The sequence below is a fragment of the Sorex araneus genome, chromosome 2 (genome assembly GCF_027595985.1).
Source record: "Sorex araneus isolate mSorAra2 chromosome 2, mSorAra2.pri, whole genome shotgun sequence".
In the NCBI taxonomy this organism is placed as follows: domain Eukaryota; kingdom Metazoa; phylum Chordata; class Mammalia; order Eulipotyphla; family Soricidae; genus Sorex; species Sorex araneus.
In genome coordinates, this window is record NC_073303.1 from 356,542,795 (window position 1) to 356,564,490 (window position 21,696).

Below are 21,696 nucleotides of genomic sequence, written 5' to 3' on the forward strand. Positions count from 1 at the left end.
GGTAGGGCGTTTGCCTTGCATGCGGCCGACCCGGGTTCTAATCCCAGCATCCCATATGGTCCCCTGAGCACCGCCAGGGGTAATTCCTGAGTGAAGAGCCAGGAGTAACCCCTGTGCATCGCCGGGTGTGACCCAAAAACAAAAAAAAAAAAACAAAATAAAATAGTATTTCTTCCAGGAGTTTGCCTTATGGAAATAATGTTAAATACGTGCAAATATTGAGTTCCAGTGGTGGTCATCACCTAAACTGAGAAAAATTTTATTTTATATTTCTCTAGTTTGAGGGCCACACAGTGCAGTGGTCAGGGGCTCCACCCAAAGTGATGCTCAGGGGTCACTCATAGAGGTGCGTAGGAAGCCAGGTAGTGCTGGACATTGAACCTGGGGGTCTCACAGGCAAAGTATGAGCTTCAGCTTTTTGAGTTATCTCTTAATGTCAAAATTAGGAGTACATTTATAGATTATTGGTCTGTAAAGAGTCTCATACTAAGTGGGAAAGGGGCTCAATATGGTGCATATAAGATTTCATTTCAGTTTTTAGAAATTTACTGTGCATTAAGAAGGCTGAAACTCTAAAATGTTAAGAGCATCTCTTGCTAAGCAGCAAGAAAATGGGCGAGTCTTAATTTCTTTCCTTTGATTTCTGTATATTTAAGACAGTCTACAACGTGACTGTATATAACTCCTGAGATACAAAGCTTGTGCTAGGCAGATGGAAAAAACGAAAATGTGTTCTAAAGGATAATGAAGGCATCATTCAACTGAAGGTAAAAACACATTAAGTCGATTTCTTTAATGGGAATCACTTAAAACCCAACTATTCTTAGAAAGTGAGAGCTTGTAAGGAGGCAGCAGAGACAAGCATCGAAGCCGCCACCGGCAAACAGCAACCAGGGCCGGGCCCGGTGACAGAGATTGTTTAAAGGGCAAAGGGGTTTCCAGATAGTGCTGAAGTATCTCTCCTATGCTCTGGGGAACAGAATTCAGAGGAGAAGCCATGCAGTACGAGGAGCCATACAAAAGACTCCTGGGCTCATCTGGTAGATTCTGCTCATCAAGCAATGGGCTTGGGAGTGTCTTTTCTTTTCCATGTTGTGATCACTTCTTTAAACAGTTACTGAGGCATTTAATCTATATGGTGTTTTAGAATTCCTTCATCTCTCCTCCTCCTTCTCCAGATAACACAAAAAGAGAGGAAAGAGCAAGGATCCAAGGGATGGAGAATGAACTCAGGAACAGTTCCAGGGAAAGGGGAGGGGGACAGCCCACGTCAAGTCAATGAAATGGAATTTGGCTTTAACAAGAAGCAAACTAAGAAGAGAAATCCTGTATAAGAATATGAATGGAAAGTGCCAGAGAGCATAGAGGTTGACATTGTTAAGATTTTGAAGTGTTGCCCTCTTTTGAGTCTCTTGAGAGCCCAAAAAGAGACTCAAACAGAGAGTCTCTTGCCCGCACGCCTGGCTGTCTTCCCCGGGGGCCCTCAGAGGGGATGGGCTCCAGCTTCCCTCCCCACCCCGAGCAGAGCTCCCAGCAGCCGAAGACCACCAGAACCTAGCTACAGCCATGCTCAAGGCCCCTCGCCACACGTTCGGACAAGCCTCACGCATGAAGGTACTGGCAGGGGAAACCAGGTGTGTGTAATCCCATCAACGGCCAACATCCAGAGACTTAAAAGCAAGCTCCCAGAAGTGCGCGGCCGCGAAGCAAATTTGCAAATTTCAAACAAAATTCTTTGTCTACAGCCTCATATCTGGTCTTCCACCCAGATATCTTGTAGCCTACTTCTCCCTCTGGGAGAAACTGGCAAGCTTCTGAGAGTTTCCTGCCCACATGGGACAGCCTTGCAAGCTTCCCATGGTGTATTCATATGCTAAATCCAGTAACAAGCTGGATCTCATTCCTCTGACCCTGAAAGAGCTTCCAGTGGGACATCATTGGGAGGGCTGAGTAGAGAGAGACTTCTAAGATCTCAGGGAAAGGACGAGTGGAGAGGTTACTGAGCCCGCTTGAGAAATCGATGATTAACAGGATTTCATGATCGTGATTGTGATCGTGAACGCTTTTTTAAGCATACTGAATATTTTCAAAATAAAGTGAACTCTTATATGTGCCATCCTAAAGTTCTTTTAATCCCTTTCTTACACTTAGCATGAACCTCTTTATAACACAGTAGTCTGAAAATGTACTCCTGTTCTTGGACATTACTATTTCTCTAAGTTTAAGGGCCAAGGCGCTAGTGAAGGCTTTGCATGTGACAGTCCAAACCCTCAACACAGTATATGCCCCTCCCACCAATAATTCCAGGGGTCATTCCTAAGCATGGATCCAGGAATAACCCTTGAACACTACTGGATGTGGACCTCATGTGACAACTGTAGCCTGCTATTCCAGTTTCTCAGACACTACAGCCACTAGGTTTTTCCTGCCATATCTCACTGGGTTTTCTACTCTGTTCTCTCAAGGGCCATGAAAGTACAATCATACCTGCAAACCCAGGCATGGCACACATTTACTCTTGCTAATTTCATTTATATAATCTTTTTTCCTATTGGTTCATTTTGGTTTGGGGTTCACACTTGGTGGTGCTCAGGGCTTACTCCTGGCTGTGAGCTCAGAGATCACTCCTGACCATCTGGTAACCACATGGGGTTCCAAGATTAAAACCTGGTCAGGCATGTGCAAGGAAAGTGTTTTCCCTGCTAGTCTCTTTCTGTCCCTCCTTTAAACAAGTCTTCATGATCCACTCAGTCTTCGTTGTCAGTTTTTGAATATGACAACAGCATAGTGTCAACCATTATGGAGAAAGTCTGTTATGTGTCCACAATATGCTTCTAATGGGGGAAGCAAAGAAACCTTTCCTGAACCAAGGTACAACATCTCAGGGGAGGAACAAACAAAACATTGTTTTGTGCACATGCACATACTCAAAAAAAAAACCCCAGTTTCCAGTCAATACAAAACATCCACAAAACTAGAGACAAACACAGTAAGGCATCAGCAAAAGGGCTAGTGTGACAATGGGAAGACTTGCTAGAGGTGGCAGACATTTTAATTTTATTGAATCACTGTGAACTAGTTACAAAGCTTTCATGTTTGAGTTTCAGCCATACAATGATCGAACACCCATCCCTCCACCAGTGCACATTCTCCACCACCCATATCCCCAATACTCCTGCTCCCCATCCCCACATCCTACCCTCTGACTCTATGACAGACAATCTCCCCCATGCTCTCTCTCTACTTTGAGACATTATGGTTTGCAGTATAAATACTGAGAGGTCATCATGTTTGGTCCTTTATCTACTTCCAGCACACATCTCCCATCCCAACTGATCCCTCCAACCATCATTGACTTGGTGATCCCTTCTCTATTCCAGCTGCCTTCTCCCCCCTCTCATGAGGCAGGCTTCCAACTTATGGAGCAATATTCCTGGCCCTTGTGTCTACTGTCCTTGGGTGTCAGTCTCATAGTATGTTGTTTTATATTCTACAAATGAGTGCAGTCATTCTATGTCTGTCCCTGTCTTTTTGACTCATTTCATTTAGCATGATACTCTCCATGACCATCCATATATAAGCAAATTTCCTTCCTAACAGCTGCATAGTATTCCATGTGTAGATGTACCAACATTTCTTTAACCAGTCTTCTGTTCTCGGGGAACTCTGGTTGTTTCCAGATTCTGGCTATTGTGAACAGTGCTTCAATGAACATACAGGTGCAGATGTCATTTCTACTGGGCTTTTTTGCACCCTCAGGATATATTTCCAGCAGTGGGTATTGTGTGGTCATATGAAAGCTCAATTTCTAGTTTTTTAAGGATTCTCTTTAATTGTTGGTAGAAATGCCAACTGATCCAGCCTTTTTGGAAAACAATATGAGGTAGTAGATTTTGGAGGGGTGAGGGGAAGAAAGGGACATTTGGGCCACACCCAGCAGAATTTACTCCTCAGAATGTACTTTTGCCTCTGTGTTCAGGAATTAATTCTGGGGTATCATATGTGGTGCCAGGGATCAAAATGGATCGGCTACATGCAAGGCAAGATCCTCAATCCCTGTTCTATCTCTCCAACCCAAGCATCAGGTCTTGAGCTGTGTCCCTAGTGGTGAAGAGAACCTAGAAGAGGGCAGGCATCCCAGACAGGAGAAGCAGAATCTGTAGAGGTAAAAATCTAGGTCTTCAGGTAACTTCAGCTGAGGAGAGGAAGGGGTGCAGTAAGACTGGGAGGGCAGAGTGGGCCAATTGTGAAGGGTTCTGAGAGTCAGAAGAAAATTAAGGTTAGGTTCGACTATCAACAGCAGAAGGGAATCACTGTAGCTTCTTGACTTGAAGCCAGGGCTAGAGTTCTCAGTGGGCTAGGCTAACGGCAGAACTGAAGCTCTGAAGAAAAGTGAAAACATGAAGCAGCACCTCTGAAGTGACAAGAAAAGGGTGATATGAACGACAACCTCCATTCCTCACCTCCCTGGTCACTCTTTAGGTCCAAATTCAGAGCTAGGCTCTGAGATTATACTGATGGCTACTGGAAAGAGCAGAATGAATGAATGAAAAATCATATGGTTTATTTGGAAGCCTTAATAAAGGAAGGCATAGGATGGTGGGGGAGGAATAAAACAGATATCTGTTAGAGTAGAGAGCCACAATGTGGGATAAAAATAACGTAAGGATTCACAGGTGCAAGGATGCTCAGAGAAGCCCTTAGTGGAAAAGTTTGGAAACATGAAATGTTGGGACCGAGTCTCTCATCAGTATTGGTCACCCTGGACCTATTAAACATGATGATCAATGCAGGACAGTTGACCTGCTGTACCAGTGTCATCTTGAGACTTTGATAAGGGTGAGATGCCTCCTCTACTATTTCCCAAAACACCTTCCCCTTTCAGGTCTACGCTACATTTCACCCACTTTCCTGGGGACGCCCTTTCTACCCTTCTCACATCCTGTCTTCTTAGGCTGATGAGACTTGTCCTTGCTTCCAAAGGGACAGTCCAACAAATCTCTGAACATTCTAGTTCATTGGGAGCAGTTCACTATAAGGTCCCTGAAGCAAGGTATCAAACTTTAAAATGGTGCTAGTATCAACCACTCACATTACTACGGATCAGTCAGTATGTGAGACACTTTATTACATTTCACTCATTTAATACTTCCAGCAAGGCATGAGGTGGGTAGTAGTATTATTTTACAGTTGACAAGGAGGTTAGGTAACTTGCCTGAGGTTACTCAGTGAGGGAGTCAGCTGGCACCACCACCCACCATGCCTCTCTGCCTCTACCCCAAAGGAAACGGTCCCCTTTCTCCCTACCTACCTCTACCATCCCATCTGGGCCATGCACAATTATTTAAGGAGAGTAGTTCTGGAATCTCTGTTGTTCTTACTCCTTGTAAAGTCTGGTCCTAAGCATGGAGCCTTTCTTCCTCCTATTTACTTCTTCCTCTTTAAAATCTTTCTTTTTCTTTTTTTTTTTTTGAGGTGGGAGCACACCGGTGGTGCTCAAGACTTTCTCCTGGCTCTTTGCTGAAGGATCACTCAGCGAAATGCTCAGGAGACCATATGGAGTTCTGGAGATCATATCAGGGTCACCCATATGCAAGGCAATGCCTTCCCTGTTGTACTATCACTTCATTCCCCCCCTCCTCTTTCTATTCTTGCTCTTCTTTTCTCCCTCCTCCTGTTTTCCTTCTTTTCCCTCTTCTTTCCCTCATCTCCTACTCTCCTCCTCCTGGACACATCCCTCTATTATATCCCTAAGCCCCTCATGTCCCCCTTTTCATCCCTTCCTCCTCTTTCATTACTTGCTCCTCCTCTTTCCTATAATCTTTATCCTAACCTTTTCCAGGTAAGGATTCATGTCTGTGATTGTCAGTGATCTCAGAACCACAAGAAGGTGAGAAATCTGGCTCACTTTAGCAATGCCTTTCTTGAGAGCTAACCATCCACTCCCATCTGCTTCCTTGCCACCTCCATCATGGCAGCTGATCACATTCAACACTTTCCCTGTGCTCAGTGCTCTGTGCTGGGAACTTTCTTTCATAAGATCTCCCGTGGATTTTATTCCAGCGTTTCCCTGGGCCTCTCATCTGCCCAAGAGACAGGGATCCTATGGTACACTGCAGTTTCCAAAGCACCACAACAGGACAGAGCAGAATCCCAAAGTGAACTCAATTCTGGTTACTTTTGTTGTTTAAGATTTTATTTTAGCCAATGTGATCTGCCACTCTGTTCATGATAGAGTTAAATGCATACTCAACCCCCACTCCCTCCGCTAGCATCCTCTTCCCTCCACCATGTCTCAGGGGCCCTCCTTACCATTCTTCCCATATCTTCCCACCATGGTAAGCTCAGTTCTGTACTGTAAGTCAGATCTAAGGTTGTCATTCCCTTATGCTGCTTCCTTATATACCACACATTGCACTATTTGATGCTTCGGTTTAGTTTTAGTTTTGGGGTCATACCCAGGAGTGCTTAGGGTTTATTCCAGGCTCTATATTCAGGGATTATTCCCGGCAGTGCTCAGGGGACCATAAAAGATGCTGGAGATCAAACCAAGGTCGTTTGATCTACTTGCTATACTATCTATCCATTTCTAGTTCATGTTTTCTTAAGTATTCTGTTGGTTGGTTTTTAAAGCCCAAATGTCTGTCACATGCTTAGCCCAGGTCCTGGTGTTCTAAGTGAACTGGTTTAGGTGTGATAACTGGGAGAGTCTGTCCAACTCTTAGTAGCAAGCCTTGTGATACTCTAATGGGGATTCTTCTAGAATGCCTCTGATGTAGATTTTTAAAGTTTCATTTCCTCCTTTCCACCTGAGCTAATCTCAATCTGTCTGCCAGTGTTGTGGCTGCTCACAGTTATGAACAAGCACCGAATATACATTTGGTATTTTCATCAGTGTGAAACTTTATCAGTGTTAACTGCCTCTTTGAGGTGTATCTAAACCATCATTAATCCAACTTGGACACAGGCATGCCACTTCTTTGGTCAGGAGAGTAAGATATAGATTTTTTTTTTAAAAAAAGGAAAATATTTTTCTGTTTAATTGAAATGTTCCTCATATGTGACAACCACAGAGGACCAGATTGAAAGGATGAACCATAGGTTCGAATCAAAACTGGCTAGTTGTAGGATAATATTAACTTTGTAAAAACAGAAATATTCATGTTGTATAGTATACTAGCTAATAAGGAAAATCCATAAATGACTTAATTCCTTAAGATGAACTGATCTTTATAAATGGGATCAATTATGGCTACATTGGCTTCCCAGGGAGTTAGGTGGGCACTTTAGAGATTCAACGGGCCTCTGATTCTCAGCAGGATTGAATAGCCCGGGATTTGCAAATCCGACATTAGATAAATGCAGCTTATGGGATACCAATCATTCAAAGTCTGCCGCTGCTGAAAAGAACCCTCCAGTCTTTCTTCAGTTACAGCTGTAAGAATTAAGGAATTCCAGATCCTCTGCAAGCACCTGGGGTTTTGAGATTTTTAACATTTCTCTTTTTCTATAGCTACAAATGTCATGATGGTGTCAGTTGACTTTCAAAGGCAACTGACCATTCTCCTTCACAAGATCTCTCTTGAATTTTATTCTAAGTCTCAACAGACATTATCTGAATCCAACACTCTGAAGTCATGTGGAGACCGAGAGATCACAGCTTGTTGGACCCTGTTGCTACTTCCATCACTGTTACCCAGCTCAGCATTCTGTGGAACTCAGCTTGATATGTTACAGGGAGTCTGGTACTATTCAGAAATGCTACCAAAGAGGGCAAAACTCTCCCTTGTGCTGAAGGCACCCGAGACGCCCTGGTGAATGCAGACCTTCAGGCTCAGTGATTACAATTGTCACAAACACAGAAAGGGGCCAGAGCAATAGTTCAGCTGGCAGGGTGCTTGCCTGGCAGGTGGCTGACCCGGGTTCCATCCAGACACCACAGATGGTCCCCTGAGTCCTACCATGAGTGATCCCTGAGCACAAAGGAGGAATAAACTCTGAGTACTGCTGATGTGGTCCCAAATACCTCCCCCCACCAACCAAACAAACCAACCAAAACAGGAGCATTTTTGAGATGCTGGCCGGTGGCTGTCACACAGGAAGCTCGCACAAGCTTGATTATGTCTGATTGATAACCAGGAATACCGACACACGGGAAAATGGTCCCCCAAATTGTTACAAAATCTAATATTAAATACACTTTACACAGGATTTTCTTTTCCAGTTTTCTTTCTTTGGAGAAGGTGCTGGAAACTACACCAGTCTTGGTGTAGTTTTTTCAAATGAAACTAACTACAAAAGTCTTGAAAAACTCAACCATGATGTATTTGTACACCGGGACCCAGACCAGCTATGAATTTAGAACTCTAGACACTGAGGATAAAATCTTTCTGTAATTTCAGAACTTTGGGAACAGACACAATGGTTTTTATGCTATAATACATCTGCCACCAAGAATGGAACGGAATTTTAAATCAAGAACACAAACCTCTTATAATTAGACTAATTTCAGTGAATAAAATATACTTCTTCACACTGAATTATCATTTAAAACCCTCAAATTTACATATATGTTTAGCCCCAGGCAGTTCTCTAGTATTATCTGAGAATACAAGATAGCTTTTTTTGGTTCTTTTTCCTAACTTAAATAATTAAAATACCTGAGTAATTATTTTGGGGACAAGTATATAATCTAAATATCTCAAATATGCAAATATATCTACATAGGCAATGACACATTTACATATGTGTTTTAAATGTATATAATAAATGAATGCACTACCAATACAACAAATATTGAAAGGTTCTTATAAGAAATTTTATCGGTGTGTTGATTCAAAGCATAAATACGAGACTATCATTTTTGGATTTTTAAATGGAGAATATAGAAGACCATGTGCATTTTATACAACCACTTAATACTTAGCAGCATAGACGAAGCCTAACAACAGAAGTGTCATCAAATATTATCGATACAATGAAATAAAAGTGATTTCTTACTAAATACTGGGAAAGATGTATTTCCTTTCAGCACTTGGAATTCTTGTTCTAGTCGTCTCCGTAAATCTATTTGTTCAAATAAAACCTTCTGAAGTTCTTCTAATAAAGAAAAAAGAAGAGTCATTTTACTAATCTTTATAAATAACTCTCCAGAGGACTGTTATATATGGCAATTTATTATTATAAGACAAAATATTTTACCAGTTTAAAAAGTGTTGCATAGACATAGGATAGATTTTGTGCAGAAATCCATGAATATAAATCAATGTAATATATTATTTTAAAGTATTATATTACAGTGTCATGTATTGATTGATATGTATGCATTAATCTCAATTATATCCACCCAATGGTCCATATATTATTCATATGTTGCTTGTCAAGCTTAAAAATATGGAGTAGAACAAAAATATCCTCCTATTATCTCTGGAGTCTTTTACAGCTAAAAAGAAGTTCTATAGAATTAAAACTTTTCTTTACCTTTCCCCATATTTTCTACATCCTTTTTGAGTGAATGAGGTGAGTTCGTTTCTTGTGTGTGTTCACCTTTGAAAAAGGAGACAATTTTAGTTAGTCGTGTGCAGGCTATTTTTCAAAAGTTTCCCTTTTCTTTTAGTAACTACCGGTGCTTATTGAATACGACTTGAGAGCAGATGGCCTCAGAACCAAATGCTGTCCTCCTGGACATCCGTAATCTCCTGGGAGCAAGAGAAAATCAGAGCATCAACTCCCTGGCCTGGGGAAGGAAGCCACACGCTTAGTCCCCTCCTAGGATCCTCGTCCTCTGCAACCAAGGAAATTGCTTGGAGTGAGCCAAGAGGAGGTGGAATAATCAACATTTCTGTTAGAAACTGAACCACAGTCCCTCTTCAGCTACAGGTGAAGAAGCTTGCGGTTCGCTAGAAGGTCCTCACAACCCTGGAAGCAGCCGTCTCCTGCTTCCCTGGGATGCAACATCTATAGCAAGGAGCAAGGAGTCGGAGGGGGTTCACGGATAATGAGGTTCACCAGGAGTGACTTCCTCGTAATCGACCTGGGGCCACACCTGGGGCCCTGAGCATCAGGTTTTTAATGGAGGAGGCCAGGTTCGATCCCAGGCACTTCACAGTCCCCTGAGTAGGGCAAGGAGCAAGTTCCAGCAATGCAGCAGGGCTAGTCCCTGAGCACTTCAGGTGTGACCCCCAAACAAAAGATAAATAAATTATGTAATTTGAAGAAATCTGGGCAGGAGAGCTAGTAGGCAAGTGCTAGCGCTTGCCTTGCATGTGGCCTACTCATTTTCAATCCCTGACACCCAGTATGATCCCTTGAGCACCACTGGTAATATTCCCTGAGCACAGAGCCAGGAATGATCCCTGAGCACTTCAGGTGTGGCCTCAAAACAAACAAAAAATTAAATCTAAGACAGAGATGTGAACTAAGTTATTTTGTAGTAGGCACAAGCTAATGAATTGTTTCTTAACTACTATCTTTGACCAATAAAAGCTACATTATGGGGGGCTAGAGCAATAGCACAGTGGGTAGGGTGTTTGCACACGGCCGACCTGAATTTGATTCCCAGCATCTCATATGGTCCCCTAAGCACTGCCAGGATTAATTCCTGAGTGCATGAGCCAGGAGTAACCCCTGAGCATCATTGGGTGTGACCCAAAAAGCAAAAAAAAAAAAACTACATTATGGATAAAGACCCCATTGTTCTGCGAACTGGAGTGGTAACAGTCTAAGAAAATGTATTTCTCTTTAGCCATAAATGAAATCTATGTAGTCTAGGAAAAAGAAAAGAAATGAAAGAAATCCAATCATTTGGCTAATCTAAATTCTGCATTAAAGTTTCAATCAGATGTCCACGTAGTTTAAACTGCCCACATTTTTACCTAAAGAAGCATGTGAGTACAAAGGTGCTTAAGGTGTCCTGGAGACTAGCTTTCCCTCCCTGCGTCCCTGTGTCCCTTTTTCACTCATGTTCCACACCCATCAGGTGCTACATCTGTCCCGCAAGGCTGGTGCCTGGCACAATGCACAACACTTTATAGGCTTTCCGTAAAGGTTTCCAGCTGCCACTGAAAAAAAGACCTCGTGAGGTTTTAAATTCTAAATTATAGTACAGGAGACGAAATGTGTTATTTAACTTTTCTCCTCACTTTTTGGGGGAGGTCCTCAGAAGCCACTCCTGGCAATGTTCCACCTGACTTGCAAGCTTATGGGTCAATGTTCTCATAGATCTTGCAGGGGGACGGGGGGGGGGGAACTAGGCTCGTGCCGAGGAATAAAGTCAGGGCATCCAGATGCAAGGCATGTGCTCCAACTCTCTGAGCCATCTCCTTGGCCCGCCTCACTCCTTTTCTGTCCCCAGCAAGGAACAGAATGTAATGGCTCCAGGCACTTGCAGAAATATTGAGAGACTTCACTGTCAAGGTAAAATTTCTATAGAGAGCGAAAAAATTTCTCCCCAGAGCAGAGATAACAAGGACAGACAGGAAAGCCTTCAACATCAGGTTAAAAAGGGTGATTCTGTATTGCGTTCTACCTGAGCAAGCATGTGTGTGCAGGTATGCGTGTGATTGTGTGTTTTGCATACGCAAACAGACATATCTCTAAGTATTCCTGCACATGTGCGTAGTTAGAGGAAGCACACATGTTTCCACAGTAGGACAGACATATGCGTGTGCATCCCTAAAGTCCTTTTGCGACTGTGAGGGGAGGGAGCCGCTTTGCTCTACTGTTTAGCTTATATTTGTAAAACCTCAGTCCCTCTCTCATTTTGAGCCCAGTCTCTTCTCACTATGTGCTCTTGACTCTTAATACCTTGATTTCTTCTCCATGGAATAATAAATAATGAAGGCATATCTGTGACACAGTTTAAAAAAGGATCTCATTAGAATACCGATAAAATACCAGTATGTAAAAGAAGAGAAACTTGGTAGAAGGCATGGGGGTAGTTGGTGCACACATCCAGTAAAAGGGGTCATCCGTACAATGCAGGAGTGAATTGGACCTCAAGTGGTAAACTTCATGTAGCATATAGAGGTACTGATTTGTAATGACACACAACTGAAATGCAGGTTAAAATGGAAAGTGACTTCAATTAAACAAAACTGAGAAATAAGACTGATAGGGATATTGATAGCAAATCATAGATGTGCAAACCAAGACTAAGTTTGGCCTTGAACTGTGACTCAGGGGACGAATGATATGCCCTGCAGGCACTAGGACACTTGTAGTCAGTCCTTGGTAACCTTCCTGAGCGAGGAGTGTGGTGTGGGTGGCACTGCTGTTCGTGATCCCACACGGCACATCTTTTTTTTTTTTTTTTTTTTTTTTTTCTTTTTGGGTCATACCCGGCAATGCACAGGGGTTACTCCTGGCTCTGCACTCAGGAATTACCCCTGGTGGTGCTAAGGGGACCATATGGGATGCTGGGAATTGAACCCAGGTCTGCTGCATGCAAGGCAAATGCCCTACCTGCTGTGCTATTGCTCCAACCCCAAGACAGCACATCTAAGCATGCCATCTTTTGCATGCTGCAGCCGAGTTTGATCTGCCCCTCTACCACTGTGATAACAAGGGGAAGGCAAAAAGGAAAAGAAAACAGTGGTAGCGTGAAGTGAAAATAAAGGCATGTTGCATGGAGTTTTGCCTACACTTGCTACGCTTGCTGCAGAGTTGATTGAGGCCACACATGATTCTGAGGAAGCAAGAGAAGGGATGAGCACGAACCAACTTCTGCATCTGATTCCAAGGTCTAGCAAGAGCTTATCCTTCTTTATTCAATCTTCCCCACCACTCAAAAGATGACTCAGAACTCCACTCAAAACATAATTTAAACCAGAGTTTGCTTCCAATTAGGCAACTCAAGGAGCCATGTTTTTATTACATTTCTGGATCAGATTCTTTTTTTGATTCATGAGTGTATTTTGTAAATTGTTTCTCTTCTATTACATTTCAATTAGATTGTTAAATTAAAAAATTAAAACAGGATATAGAAAAATGCATTTCTTTCCCACAGTTAGGGGGTTTACATAGGTATGAAACCATTAAACAAATAGCTAGCAAATGGAAATGATATTAACCACAGGCAAATCTAGTGATGACATTAAAATAAGCTTTTCTTTTCATCAGCTTTGGGGAGGATTTATTAATATTTTACAACCGTGCCTATTTCAAATGCATTTTGCTGCAACTCCTGGGTAAAATCTGCCGATTCTGAAACTGAAAGATTCAAGTGTCTCACTTCCAGAGGTTTTTCTTTTTCTTTTCTATATGGTTAGATGTTAGGTAAATAAGGTACCTAGAAGCTTCATCGCCTTTTGTGTGCCTTTTACTGGACTGTTGCCTTTTGCATATTACTAATCTGTGAAAACCAGATTGTTAATGGTGGTTAAAAATGACCTCTGGGAGCCTGGATATGTTTGTTCACTATTACTGCTAATGTTTTCCATCTGGTTAAAAAAAAAACGCAGTCTAATACTAGATGAAATAAATGAGATTTAGTTGACAGTGAGCTCCAATTTTTATAAAGATTCCATCAGGTTAGATGAATTTTAGTTTTCCAAAATAAATAAATTTAAAGAGAGCTGAAAATTAGAATGCTTTCTTTTCTTCCAATTGCAGTCCCTTCCAAAAAAAAAAAAAGCACAACAGAACAACAACAAGGGTGGGGAGCATATAAAGATCTTCATTGTGAGTGCCAGAGAGAACATACAGCAGATAAGGCATACAGCAAGATACACTTACACAAAAGTGATCCCAAACATCACATATCTGATTCCCAGAGCACCACCAGGAGGGATCACTGAGGAGTCAGGAGTAAGCCCTGAACAACACCAGCTGAAGTTCCCCGACACAAAATGAGCAGAAATCTTAATTGTGCAGAGGTGAAGGAGGGACAATAATAATATCACAGAAGGGTTGTCTTCCTTGGAGGTCTGAGTCCAGCACAGCCTGTCAGACTGTGAGGGGAAAACAGTCGGGAGGTTTAAGGTGGGAGGGATGTTCAGAAGCCTCATCCCACCATCCTCAGTGGCCTGGATGGTGACCGGGGCCGAGCTGCCTAGCTGGCTCCTGGAGGGTGGAGGTGGGGGACCCACTGCAGGGAAACCTTATTGTTCCTGGGGGGGGGTCCTGCTGTCCCTGGTTCCCCAGGGCCCTTCAGCTTCAGGTGGAGCCACATTCCCATAAATGCTGCACCACTGGTTCTGGACCTCAGACACAGAATGTACAAGCGGACTGTGACCACCGAGGCAGCAAGCGAGGGGACTGGAGCATCCTCACTGAAAACCAGTCAATGGATTCATTAGCATTAGGGCATGGGGGTGGGAGAGCAGGGTGTGGGGGGTCACTTTCTGGTCAATCTCGTGCCGCTCCTGGGCTGGGCTCGGGTGCCCCATCATCTTCACAGTAGAGATCACTCTACCTGCCTCATCTAGGCCTCCAGGTTCCCCCCTAACCTCACCCACCTGGCTTAGCAAACTTTCTTTCTTGAACACCAACATTAAACCCTTTACTTTTTGCTGGGGGCGATGGGAGAGTCTGGTCCACATCCAGCAGTGCCTGGGAGTGACTCCTGGCTCTGTGCTCAGAAGTGATCCCTGGTGGGGCTCAAGATTCGAAACATATGTGCTGGGCATTGGAAAGATGTCAGTGAGATGCAAGGCAAGGCAAGTTCCAACCCCTCCCCCAACCCTTCCTTTTGATCAGACCTTTATTTCCTGTATCTGCTGACCACTTCTCTTGCCTCTCAATCGCAGATCAAAATACCCCCAACACCCTGTCTAATCACTAACCTTTGCCAGTTCTCACTGCCCCACATGTTCCCTAGGCATGAGGTTCTACATGCTGATCATCTGCCCTTTTATGCCCCACATTCTAGTGCTTCACCAGGTTAGTCTGTGTTTTACCTATTTCCAAGATACACGTTCTGAGGGCAGGGAGACCCAGCCCAATTAGCCTCTCCCATTTCCTCTCTCTCGGGGAGGTGCCCAAATATATCCCACAAATATTTGTGGCCCTTGATTTAACTCAGTCTGGTTAGTGAAAGAAATACAAGCTAAGGCGATTGCAGATTTTCACTTGTCATAAGGGAATTTTTTTTTAAGCATGCTAACTCATTCCATGAATGACAAAGCATATTTGATATACTTGTCAATTCTCACTAAGTCAGATTCCCTATATTTTCAGTTTATTATTTTTTTTTTTGCTTTTTGGGTCACACCCAGCGATGCACAGGGGTCACTCCTGGCTCATGCACTCAGGAATCACCCCTGGCGGTGCTCAGGGGACCATATGGGATGCTGGGATTCGAACCCGGGTCGGCCGCGTGCAAGGCAAACGCCCTACCCGTTGTGCTATCACTCCAGCCACTATTTTCAGTTTATTAAGGAAGATTATAATGTTTCAATTATTGTTCTTATCTAATAGAAACAGAAAAATAAAAAAACCTTTCAGGGCCTGGCGAGATAGCTCAATAGGCTAGAGCGCATGCTTTGGACACAGGTGGCTAGGGTTCAATCCCCAGTACTGCACAGTCCCCAGGAATAATATCGGAGTGCCAAGCAGGAAGTGATGAACCCTGAGCACCACTGGATGTGACCCACTCAATTTCTTTCAAAGAAAAACAAAACTGTAACACTAAGCTTTAACCAAGATACAAAAATATCAATCAATGTACACGCCTACCAGGGGGGTCAACAGCACCTAAACCGAGCCCCATTATTTTCCAGAGTTCATTTCATTTAAAGAGTCATAGGATTTATTTATTTATTTTTTGCTTTTTGGGTCACACCAGGCGATGCACAGGGGTTACTCTTGGCTCTGCGCTCAGGAATCACTCCTGGCGGTGCGTAGGGGACCATATGGGATGCTGGGAATTGAACCTGGGTTGGCCGCGTGCAAGGCAAACGCCCTACCCCCTACCCGCTGTGCCATTGCTCCAGCCCCAGAGCCATAGGATTTTTAAAGCACACTAACTCATTGTGCTATAAACTCATTGTGCTTTGAACTCGTTGTCTCCTGTGCTCAAAAGAGAATTGGTGATGACAGGACAGGGAGAAGCTGATATCACTGTTGTTAAGCAAAACCTGAAATTGATAAAATATAGATCAATTATATCGAGTATCCTGTGTATGTTGAGATGAAGTACACAGGGAGAGGGTTCAACAGACAATGCTGAACATATATATGAGGAAAGAAAAAAATTTGCCTTTCACCTGTTCTATGAAAAAATGATTTTCTATTATTTTTATCCTTTTTCCTTTCCACTTGGTCTCCTATTACTTGAGTGTCTGAGGTTCTTCCTGGAGCAGGAAGCCTGCTGAGAGGCAGGGCACCAGGAACTGGCAAGTTTCTCATTATGGGAAAGACCTTTATAATTCCCCAGTACTGCAAGAGACAACACTTACTTGAAACCCATCTGGAGGAAGTGTTGCCTTGTGTAGACAGGAAGGGTGTTATTTAATCGAACACTCATGGATACTTTGAGTAAATCAAGTGGTTTTTGTGTGGCACTGGGTCTATACATAAAATACACAGGATGGTCATTTTTTCAGATGAAGGATAAAAATTTCAATCAAGCATCTGTTTCGTGAGTTCCTGGGGATCCAAGTGAGCTGGACTGAGGGGTTCTGCCTTTCCAACGGCCTCGGCACAGCACCCAAGTTCCTGCTGGGCAGCAATTCGCTTATACATTTTAAACTCCCTGTTAAAATTCACACATAAATACTGAAAATTATCTTTTATGACTCATTTTCAGAGCCAGGAAGGGACCTAGGGCCTCCCACATGCCAGGCAAATGCTCTGTAACTGAGAGACACTCCTGGCCTGAAATTCAGAATTTTGAAAATTAACCCCAGCCTTGTGATGTGGCTTTCATTTAAACTTTCTGGAATTTTAATTTTCTCTAATAAATGTATCTTAGAGGTACAATTTGGAGGGGGTCAGAGTTACCCTACCGTTAGTATCACTGGACCATTTAGGAAGAGCTGAAATTTAGCACGCCATATAGTTTAGAGAGGTTTTCAAGATCACTTTGCATTCAGGCACTAAAAAAATCAATTATACAGAAAGCGAGGTTAAATAATTTTCTCCTCTATCAGTGGGATATGGACTTCTGCTAATTTCTTGGTGTTAAATTCTACATTAAACTCTTCCCCTGTGACGCGTGGCACTTTAGTGAGGTCACAGAATAGAATAGAAAAGAAAATCAATACCTCTGGAGAAGGTATATTATAGAATGAACCAACTAACTACTAACTCCATTGGGGGGAGAAGGATCAAGTGCAAGAGTATAGTATGATTAGAGTAAACCAAGAGTTATGGCAAACTTCACAACTCATAATCAAGTTTTATTTTGAGTTTCATATCTTGCTCCTTCATTCAGTATATGGAGAGTTAGTAAATTTGGAGTCCACTCAAAATTCTCTTTCTTTTTAGAACTTGGTCACTTAATGCTATTAAGATGTCTTTCTGTAAAATGTTTTTATTGTCCTGTTTTTGGAGTTCTATCTGAGTTTTTTAGAATTCATTAGTACGAAGGGCATTTTTTCATAAATAAGATAAATCGTCAGAAAATGTGGATATTACTTTTGAACATATGCAATGAAAAAAAACCCTCAAAACAATGCTGTTCTGAAAGTGGTGGTGGCCATTTAGAAATGGTTTTACCAAATTTGAGAATTTTTTTTTTTCAAAATTTTCAAGAGGGTCTGAGCCAGAAAGATAGCACAGGGGTTGGGGTGCTTGCTGGCACTGTACCGACCCGATTTCATCTTCCTGGCACTGCTTATGGTCCTCCAAGGACTGCCAGGGACCACTCCTGAGCACAGAGCCAGGAAGAGCCCCAGAGCAATGCCTGGTGTCGCCTCTCCAAAACCAAAAGGGACACACACAGAACAAATTTTACCAGAGGACAAACTGAGGCGCCAAGTAGTTAAAGGGCTTTCCCAAAGTCATCTAGTGAGAGAATTAAAACTCAGTCCTATTAGCCTGTGCTTTTTAGAATGTTTCTTCTTTGCCTTTACAAAAAAATCCTAAGCATGTTCTAAAATAGAATGGAATAATAAATCAGGGGGCCTCATTCGCTATATATTCATGAGAAGTGTAACTGCTCCTTACTATTCTCAGAAATCCGTCCGCAGCATATTAAGTACACTAGAGAATCATACCAGTGAAAATCAAATTGATTTAAAAACTCCTATACATATAACAAGATGCAGCCCCTCTCTGAGTCCAATGGTGCTGGCATTTCCACGATGAAAGGGATTGAAAGCCGGGATGACTCCACTTGATGTGAATTCCTTGACCTGCAATCGCTCTGAGCTGTCTCACCAGCTTACCCCACTGCATTCAATTTCAAATCACTTAACTTCACTAAAGTTATTCAAAATGGATATGCAAAACCTTACTCTGGGATTGCAAGCAAAATGCTGTCATTTATATTTTTGAGTAGGTAATATTTTGACCAAACTACCATCCCCTTCATCTATAAGATTTGGCTTTAAGTCACAGAATTAATTTTAAAGAGACCAAGAGATGAAAGTCTTACTGGCTTCTGGGAGAGTTTGGTGGCTTAAAACTGTCATGCTTGGTGTCTCCGTGCAGAGTGCAGTATTTGCTGTGTTAGGTTAATAGCCAGAAACAAGGACGGTCCTTTAAAAAAGTCATTTAAAACTGTAATCACTTTGAAATTGCTGAGAAGTAAGTTATGAATAAGATGGAAAGGTGGAAGGGAGGCCAAACCTAACGAAAATGACAAACTGAAAAATGAGCTGGAACAAAGTATTGCTTGTAAACTGAATGCGTACTAGAAATCAATGAAACCAAATTTTATCATTTACAGATATCCTTATACCCTAGCCTGTTTAGAGAAAAGTTGTAGAAATTCCCTATGAATGAACTTACTATGGCCACAAAATTAATATAAATATCAAAATTTGCATAGTGATTTAATAGTCTAAAAAGACATCTATTCTTCCATTTTATACTGACTATGGGCTTCAATAAGAAACTAACATTTTCCAATAATAAAAATAATAACAAAAACAAACATTAATAAAGGGACTTAAATATGGCTCTTTAAGCCTTACTGACCTGTGTGTTGTTTTATGTAGACCTCTAGTTATTCCTACTGCATTACAACTTCTCTGTCCCCTCTTTTTGATTGAAATCAACTTGAGTACAGGGACAAGTACTGATTCTATATGCAAATCACTGGTTGGCAGCACAGTCTTTAACACAGAAGATAGTCAAAAATATCTGTGGAAGGACCTGAGAGATAGTAGAGCAGGTAGGGCACTTGCCTTGCACGCAGCCAATCCCTGGTACCCCCCTGATTCCTGAGCCTGCAAGGAATGATTCCCGAGCTAAGAGCCAGGAGTAAGCCCTGAGTACCTCTAGGTATAACCCCTAGCCCCTAAACATATATATACACACACAAACACACACACATATATACATATATATATATATATATATAACTGAGTAAATAAACAAATGGGAGCTACAGAGAGACGTGAAGTTAACAGTTGTTACACAGGAGAAACAGCTCCATTCACTAGCAGACTGGAATGGATAAAGCATGCTATGAACAGCACTTCAAAGCAGTTAATCACAAACATTAATGATCTGAGGTTCTGATACTTTGCTAAATGGACATTCTAAAATCTGACCACAAATAGGTCCAATAATATCCAAACGTTGACCAATTTTTTGCTCACTCTGGAATTTTCTCAAATGCACATCCCTATATGGAGACCATGGGTTCATCTTTCTGACATGCCTGGGCAGTTGAAGGTCCATTGATTCAAGTTCCACAAACCAGCAACCCCCCTCAGCACCTTTTTGTGCTTTAAACTTCATCTCCACATGCTCAGTAAAGGAAACATAAGGCGGAAGATCTTGTGACCCAGATTCCAAGAAAAACTGAACAAAATATATCCTTCACCTGAACATGCATTCATTTCAATAATATCCTCTCATCCTTTCCATCCCGCACCTGTCTCCCATTCAATACAAGATAATAATGTGATATAACCTACTACCTACGGTCTTCACTGAATAATGTGAGACTGAAATTGTAATATGGAAAATCAATGTGGAACAAGTTTCTCTGGGAAGCTCTATCAAATTAATTATTGTGAGAAAGGAGCTAGTAATATATCAATAGTATGGCGAGGTGTTATTACCAACATAACTATTGAACGTATTACCCTATGCTCTAGGCACTTTGAAATTTTTATGTGAACACCGATCCTGACTATACTTTTACTTACTTCCTTTTGGCATTTGTATTTCTCTCTGAATATCAAGCAAAAGTGAATTCTATGGTTTCTCTCCATTCTATTTACTATCTCTGAGGTTCTTATGGCTTTTCAGGGTTTACTAAACTCCCTAAGTAAATGTCTGGAAACTGAATCCTTCCAAGGTCAGGAGGAATTTGTTTTCAAATTGAGCTAGCCATTCAAATCAGAAAAAGAAGAGACATTTAGTTTGTCACAAATATACAAGAAATTCTGACTGATAGACATGAAATGAAATGAATATAACTTTGTAAAGGAAGTGGCCTGTTCTAATATACATAGACCTCTAATGGCTATCACATTTGTTGAAATGCTAACTTAAAACTTTTTTAAAATGATGAGCACAGGGAACGGAAACATAGCACAGGGGTTAAGGTACTTGCCTTGCACACAGCAGACACCTGTTTGATCCCTGAAACCCCAGCACCATCAGGAGTGATCCCTGAGCACTAAACCAAGAGTAGCCCCTGAGCACTGCCCCACTCTCTCACCCCTGCCAAAAAAAAATAGCATGACTACAATATTTAAAGGACAATGCAGAAAATGTAGAGCTCCTAAAAAGAAATTATTTCAGATAGTAGAATGTGGAGTGATAGCACAGCGGATAAGGCATTTGCCTTGCCCTCAGCGGACCCAGGTTCGATTCCTCCACCCCTCTCAGAGAGCCTGGCAAGCTACCGAGAGTATCTTGCTTGCATGGCAGAGCCTGGCAAGCTACCTATGGCATATTCGATATGTCAAAAAACAGTAACAAGTCTCACAATGGAGACGTTACTGGTGCCCACTCGAGCAAATCGATGAGCAGCAGGATGACAGTGACAGTGACAGTGGAATTTAGATTTTCTCATGAAATCTCTGTAAGTGGTTTTAATTTGAATAATTTATGTGGCCAATTATCCCACAGTTTTGTACAAATCATGGCTGAGTAGAGATCGGCACTTTATAATCCTTCATAGAATATTTACAAATTTGGTTCTGTAGTCACATTTAGTGGTGCTCAGAAGCTTCTCTCCACGCGGTGCTATGCGGTCGCTACCAGCAGAGTGAGGGGGGCCAGGCAGTGCCGGCCCTCATCCCCCAGGGCTCCTACTCGCAACACAAGTGCTCAACCACCCGGTCACATTCCAGCCCCTGTGTTAATTTTTATACCCTTCCAAGTTTGCATTAGAAAGATTTGAAACCTTATCTAAATTAAGGATCAGGTTTGGCGTGAACGAGTCCCTATGTGTGTTATTTTATATTAAATACATGTATACAGTTTGAGCTTTAAGATCAAAGTCAACTCCAAAAGTAAAACTCTGGATTTAGGCAGTCAGAAGCCACCTTTCAACAGCATGCATATAAATGATAAAGCACTCATTTTCACAAGTAGCACTATCTGTCTACTTAAAACCTGTCTAGAGAT

General features: G+C 42.1%; 1 protein-coding gene across 1 annotated transcript in view; it reads right to left on the reverse strand.

Annotated features, from left to right (window-relative positions):
• The window catches only part of SKOR2 (SKI family transcriptional corepressor 2), a 58,650-nt gene that overhangs the window by 18,386 nt on the left and 18,568 nt on the right, over positions 1 to 21,696 (reverse strand). The window contains exons 5-6 of the mRNA XM_055127450.1: positions 9,481 to 9,546; positions 9,001 to 9,099 (exon numbers count right to left, since the gene is read on the reverse strand). Coding sequence (XP_054983425.1) covers positions 9,001 to 9,099; positions 9,481 to 9,546 — 165 coding nt within the window. The remainder of the gene's footprint in view (positions 1 to 9,000; positions 9,100 to 9,480; positions 9,547 to 21,696) is intronic.